We start from the raw sequence: 6706 nt of genomic DNA, 5'->3' as shown, positions 1-6706 counted from the left end.
CCGTGTGATGCGAGACCGAAAAAAAAAACGGCCGGCCGGCCTCGGCGGCGCCGGCGTCTTCGGATTCTCCGCCCGACCGCGCGCCTTATTTCCTTCCCTCTCTCCTCAGTCTCCGCGCCGTCCTGCCCCCGCCTGCTACCACCCTGCATTTCACGCGCGCAGGTACGTGCGCGCTCTGGCTCTGTTCGTTTCGACTCAGCTTGGGATCCGTACTTCCGTAGCTCGGGGTCCGGTCGGGGGTCGTCGGCGTACTCCGCGTTTCGCCGCCAAGGTGGGCTCTCTCTGCTCTGGGGTGCTTGCTGCACAGTTCTCTGCGCATGGAACCTGTGGTTGCGTTTACACTGCTATGCGAGCCTTGCTAGGAGAGGGTACTTTCAGTTTACTGCCAGTTTCAGTCATAGCCACCGCCCGAGTGGTAGGACTCGAGCGATTGCATTGATTTATTGATTGGGGGTAAATAGTGATCCAGAAATTCTTGCTTTGTTCCCTCCGTGTTAAAGAACTGAGGTTGTTGCCCTTTCAAGAACTGAAGTTCCAAATACCACTCTGAACATACGCTCGCTGAAGCTCCAAACAATGCTTAGTGGGATTCTGTAAATTTTTTAGGATGTCATGTTCTGTGCGCGTAGGCAGCTACTCAGCATGCGTAGTTGTAGTCGTAATGTGTACAAGAGAAAATTAATCATATAGCTGGCGCTGTTGTTTAGTATTTCACCCCTTTTTTCTAACTATTAACACTCACAACTAAAATTGTCCAGTTAAATCTTATTGCAGGTTTCTGACTCCAAGACCTCTGCGAATAAGTTTTGCCTACTGGCACTCAATAAACTAGTAGCAATATGAATCCGTATTTCTTGGGATTCATTCTCCCTTTTGTGGCATCTCTCCTGCTCAGCAAGAGAAAGTCTGAGAAGAAGAGGGGTGTGCCAGCCAATGTGGGTGGAGAGCCTGGCTGCGCCATCCGTAACCACAGATTTGAACGGCCTATCGAGACGCTCTGGGAGGGGATTTCAACGCTTGCTGAGCTATTTGAGCAATCGTGCAAGCGGTTTGCCTGCATGCCCCTATTTGGCACTAGGAAGCTCGTTGCGAGAGAAATGGTAGTGGCTGCTGATGGAAGATCCTTTGAGAAGCTCCATTTGGGAAATTATGAGTGGAAGAGCTACGCTGATGCGTTCAAAACTGTCTGCAATTTCGCTTCTGGTCTTCTGCGGATTGGGCACCTGAAGGATGAGCGTGTTGCTATTTTTTCTGATACACGGGCTGAGTGGCAGATTGCGTTGCAGGTACTTTCCCAACCAATTTACCGATATTGGCAAATATAGATGCTATCGAGCATCAAATATCTGAAGTGCAGTTTGGATAATGCAAATTCGTCCTCAAGTTTCTTCATCATCTCATTCACAATACAATAAGCTTTGCAAATACACATAGGTTGCATTGTTCTAGAAACATAGTGATGGTACTCTTCTTGATGAATGGGCAGTGATAACGATAGGGATATGAAGATTTAACAAGTTATTTGTACTGTCATATACTCATATGAAGACCGGTTTCATTCAATGACATTGGTACTTAATGCGGAAATATATTATGCTGTTCTGCACTTTTGCTTATGTTTTTTTGTGCTAAATGAATTTGCCACCACATTTTACCTATGCTATTTACATTGAGTTAATATTTAGCTCGGCAAATCTATTGCTAAATCTATAATCTTTTATTCCTCTCTTTGCTAGGCATGCTTCAGACAAAATATTGCAGTTGTCACAATCTATGCCTCTTTGGGGGAGGGAGCGCTATGTCACTCACTAAATGAGGTTTGGTTACTTCATCCAGTGTTGTGTATATATTCAAAACCATTGTTTATACCATCCTCAGGCCCTTACAACAATTGATTTTTTTTTTTTTTTTGCTTTTGTTAGCTGTGGCATCTCTCTTTTTTATGGCCACTGTATACTGGCATTCATTCTCAAACGTTGTTCCTTAAGAATTTACAAAGCCATACCTATTATATGTGGCACTGTTGCACTTTCAGCTGATCTTATTCTTAGTTTTACTCTTTAGACTGAGGTAACCACTGTTGTGTGCGGACGGAAAGAACTTAAAAAGCTGATTGATATAAGTGGGCAACTTGACACTGTGAAACATGTCATCTACATTAATGAGGAAGGTGTCTCGGCTGAAGTATCCTTGGCTCAAAACTGTACTAGCTGGACCATCAAGTCATTTGAGGAGGTAGAGAGCATAGGGTTGCAAAGACCTGTGGAGGAAAACTTGCCTCTCCCATCAGATACTGCAGTGATTATGTATACGAGTGGGAGCACAGGAATGCCTAAGGTTTGTTCAAATCCTAGTATTTCAACATCTTCATTTTGATTCTGCAGCAGATATGAAATAAACTCTCTTTCCCAGTGTTCATGTTAGATCACTTCAGGGTGTGTGCACTTATCAATGTGGTTTTCCTGAGATAATCTACTCCACAACTTCTTCTGATTGAGGCAACATTCTTGTTTGTATAATTTTTCACAGGGAGTCATGATGAGCCACCAAAATGTCTTGGCTGTAGTTTCAGCTGTTATGACCATTGTGCCCGGTCTTGGCAAGAAGGATGTGTACCTGGCATACCTTCCCCTAGCACATATCCTTGAATTGGCAGCTGAGGTAAGCATTGACATGGCATGTCAGTCTATTCCACATTGTTGTTCTTTTTTATGCTCACTCACTCTATGCAACTGGAATGTTTAGGCAATCATAACTGGTGTTGGGGCTTCAATTGGATACGGGTCACCTTTGACCCTGACCGATACATCAAATAAAATAAAAAAGGGGACGCAGGGTGATGCTTCTGTACTGAAGCCAACACTAATGACCGCTGTACCTGCTATACTCGACCGTGTTCGTGATGGTGTACGAAAAAACGTAATGTTCTTTACTGTTAGTTCATGCATTGCTTTTTGGGCTCTTTCATGTTCTCTCAACTGTTCTATTTTTTCACGCTGAGATAAATTCAGGTAGATGCAAAAGGTGGGTTAGCGAAGAGATTATTTGATATTGCCTACAGCCGCCGTCTAGCTGCTGTTAATGGAAGCTGGTTGGGTGCATGGGGACTAGAGAAGCTCTTGTGGGATATGCTTGTGTTCCAAAAGGTTCGTGCAATCTTAGGAGGACGGATTCGCTTTATTCTTGCAGGTGGAGCACCTCTGTCAGGGGATACTCAGAGATTTATCAATATATGTCTCGGGTGAGATTTAAGTCTTATTTTTTTCAGTGGCATTATCAATTGTGTTGTAACGCCAACTGCATCTGTTTTTTTGAGGGCTCAGTGGGGGAACTCCCCCAGCTATTTTTTGTATTTAAATTGATTGTAACAAAATACAGGTGCACAAGATGTGCAAGCCAACTGATCTGTTGCCCACTTTGTTTCACAAATTTGGATTCAAACACTCAAGCCAATAGTTTGCACATGAATATACAATTATTTCATTATACTTACAGCGCAGAAATTGATAGTGCGATTTATGTTATTGCAGGGCTCCAATATCGCAAGGATATGGCCTGACTGAAACTTGTGCTGGTGGGACATTTTCAGAGTATGATGAAACATCTGTTGGCCGTGTTGGTCCCCCTCTGCCTTGTTCATACATTAAGGTATAGAACCAAATTTGTCTCTATATTTCAGCTGGCATATATCTCCCAAAGCAACAAGCATTATTTTCATTCATAATGGTACAGTTGATAACAGATCTTGTTACTTATCTGATGAAATAAGTCTGGAAGATTTTCTGTAGTTGCAAAGGATATATGTTTTCTTACCTGTGCCAAGTACCATATTAAAGTATTTGAGAAAAAGTGCTGTATAAAGATCACTGATAAGCCCAATATATCTTAATGCTTGAAGTGCAAATCTAGAAACAGAAGCTATTGCATAGTATGACCTTTTTTTTGCATGTCCACTTTTATTTGTATGGCTTCTTTCATTTTGTGGTATGAGTAATTTTATTTTCCCTTGGCTTCAGACTCGATTGTTTTTCCTAACATGATAGTTGGTAGACTGGGCCGAAGGTGGATACTTAACAACTGATGTGCCAATGCCTCGCGGTGAAATAGTTATTGGGGGCCCAAATGTAACTAAAGGCTACTTCAAAAATGAAGCAAAAACAAACGAGGTGTACAAGGTGTGTTTCCAACAATACCCAGTGTCCAGGAAAGTGTTTATTGTGGCTACTTTTCTTGAACACTGTGTTTTTTGAAGGTTGACGAAAGAGGCATGCGGTGGTTCTACTCCGGTGACATTGGGCGCTTGCACCCAGACGGATGTCTTGAAATCATCGACCGTAAGAAGGATATAGTCAAGCTTCAACATGGTGAATATGTTTCTCTAGGAAAGGTAGGCAGGCTTCTTTGTTCTAACCAAACAAAACAAGTCGTTAATCAATTCTAACTAATAATAATACAATCACAGGTGGAGGCTGCTTTGAGTGTGTGCTCGTACATTGACCAGATCATGATCCATGCTGACCCCTTCCACAACTACTGTGTCGCGCTTATTGTAGCTGCACAGAGTGAGCTGAAAAACTGGGCCTCAAAACAAGGAATCACATATAGTGATTTCTCAGATTTGTGTCAGAAGCAAGGGACAGTGAAAGAAGTCCTCCAATCTTTGGTGAAGGTTTGTGTTCTCCTTGCATCTCAGTTAATTCATTCCTGATCCCCCACCCCACCCCACGCCACCCCAAAAAACAATTATTCCTTCAATTTAATGCTTCAGTAATTGTTGCATTTGATTCAATTATTCTCTTCTTTATTCCAATTTTTCTTTGAGAAATACAAAGGAAATATATACTATAATATCTCATAGCAGTACAACTTTATATAAATCAAATGTTGCGGGCATCATAAGTACCGCATGATGTGTTGTATGATAATTACTTGATTTTAGTGATATGTGCTTGTTCTTCAGGCTGCTAAGCAAGCACGACTGGAGAAATTTGAGATCCCAGCCAAAATTAAGTTGATACCAGAGCCATGGACGCCGGAGTCAGGCCTCGTCACGGCTGCCCTCAAGCTCAAGAGGGAGGTCATCAAGAAGGCATACGAGATGGACCTTGCCCAGTTGTACAGCTAGTGACGCTGACGCTGGTCATAGGGATGTTTCTTGGTAGCAACTGGCAACAACAGTTCTTTTTGTACTTCGTACCGGTATTGAAAGCCCCTTTTTTGTTTTTTTATTTAAGACAATAGCTGACTGATAAGAAGAGAGCATGGTAAATCAATTGCCAATAATGTGTAGTGTTCCCCCACGCACCAGTAGGGAACTATACCTTGAGGATTCCTTTCACTTTGGTTCCCATAACTTCTACGATGTTGAACCAAGTAATAATCTCAACAAATAACCATGGACAGTTATTTCAGCATGTTCAGCAGCCTGTATCTGGCTTATAAGCTTTATAAGGTAGCCAACAGTATTTTTCTCTCAGACTAAACCAGCCAGCAGTACTTTTAGCCATGACTTATAAGTCAATCCAGCCGAAACAAACAGGCTGATTGTGATTAGATCAGCATGTGAATTCATGGAGTAATAGATCCGACAACTGCCCAACAGAATTGCAAGGGGCAGGAATCTCTAGCAGCATGATTTCAGTATATTTAGAGATGATTCTGTACTGCATACAACCTGTCGGGTTCATAAATCCGGGGTCTCTCGGGGACCGGCTTCCACGCCAAGGCTCAGCCCAAGAGGACGGTCTTTTCTTCTTCTGGACCGGCCCAAGAGTCTGAACTCAACAGACCGGAGCACTCGCTTCAGGCCCTGGCCGCCATCGGGCTATCTTTCTGACCAGAGCACCTCAGGCTCATGCCAACTCCGAATGACCCCTTTGATCAGAGCACTGGCTTCAGGCCCCGGCCGTCTTCACATGGCCTCCGCTCAGAAAGCCTGACCCGAGGACCGCCTCTAACCTCGACCTCGTATCTCCGACCGGGGTTCATAGAAAACCCTGCTCATCGCTATTCTCCGACTGGCGCGCCAAAACCGACTGGGGACCATCCGACCGGAAACGCCCGCTCGGAAAGAACCAGAAGGCGTGTGGAGAAAGGCAAGGCATGGCTTATAAGTCAAAACTACTGTACCAGGGACCATACCCTGCACGGAACCGTGCTCTGCAGCCACCCTGACACAAAGTATTATAGGGGCCGCTAGAAACTCCCATATAGTAAGCCCCCTCCGCGTCTCTGGACATCAATTGTGGTATGGGCTCCAGGATTTGCCATACCGGGTGAACATAGCACAGCTCCTCACATGCCACTAGACATCTAGAAGTATTTTGCAGATACCGGCATCATCATTCCTGAAGAAGATAGCTCGACCTCCCGTGCACATCTGACATCATATAGCGACATCGACAGTATTGAGGGGCTTCAACCATTATCCAGTTTTCATCACCGTAGACAGTAAGGCTTAGAAATATCTGTACTCTCTCTCTCACCTGTAAAAAGTCATCCCCTTCATCTATAAAAGGAGATGCGCTCCCTCCAACTAGGAGGATTGACTTCTTCAAGTTCAGACTTACTAGATAGACATAACACTCCCAACCACAGGACTACCTAGTTCTGACCACGACCCTTACGGTCGGAGTCAACCGAACCTCTTATACACCCCCTTCTTTCTCCTTCTCGTTTGTACCCCCACTACAGACTTCGAGCGTAT

At 44.0% G+C, this 6706-nt stretch overlaps 1 protein-coding gene across 2 annotated transcripts; it reads left to right on the top strand.

The window, feature by feature from the left end:
* On the top strand, positions 1-5384 carry LOC136481559 (long chain acyl-CoA synthetase 9, chloroplastic-like). 2 transcript variants are annotated; one of them, XM_066478895.1, is made up of 12 exons: positions 1-162; positions 775-1286; positions 1737-1817; positions 2065-2337; positions 2530-2661; positions 2746-2919; positions 3012-3241; positions 3531-3648; positions 4044-4175; positions 4253-4387; positions 4463-4669; positions 4961-5384. In XM_066478895.1, exons 2-12 carry the CDS (start codon positions 840-842, stop codon positions 5123-5125), a joined length of 2094 nt encoding a protein of 697 aa, XP_066334992.1. In that variant the 5' UTR covers positions 1-162; positions 775-839; the 3' UTR covers positions 5126-5384. The 2 variants fall into 2 exon arrangements, with proteins under 2 accessions (XP_066334992.1, XP_066334993.1); XM_066478896.1 differs by having other exon boundaries at positions 144-271.
* Positions 5385-6706: the final 1322 nt, after the last annotated feature.

Source organism: Miscanthus floridulus, chromosome 9 (genome assembly GCF_019320115.1).
Source record: "Miscanthus floridulus cultivar M001 chromosome 9, ASM1932011v1, whole genome shotgun sequence".
Classification (NCBI taxonomy): Eukaryota; Viridiplantae; Streptophyta; class Magnoliopsida; order Poales; family Poaceae; genus Miscanthus; species Miscanthus floridulus.
The sequence above is the reverse complement of the archived record's forward strand: the minus strand, read 5'-3'. Positions and strand labels throughout refer to the sequence as shown.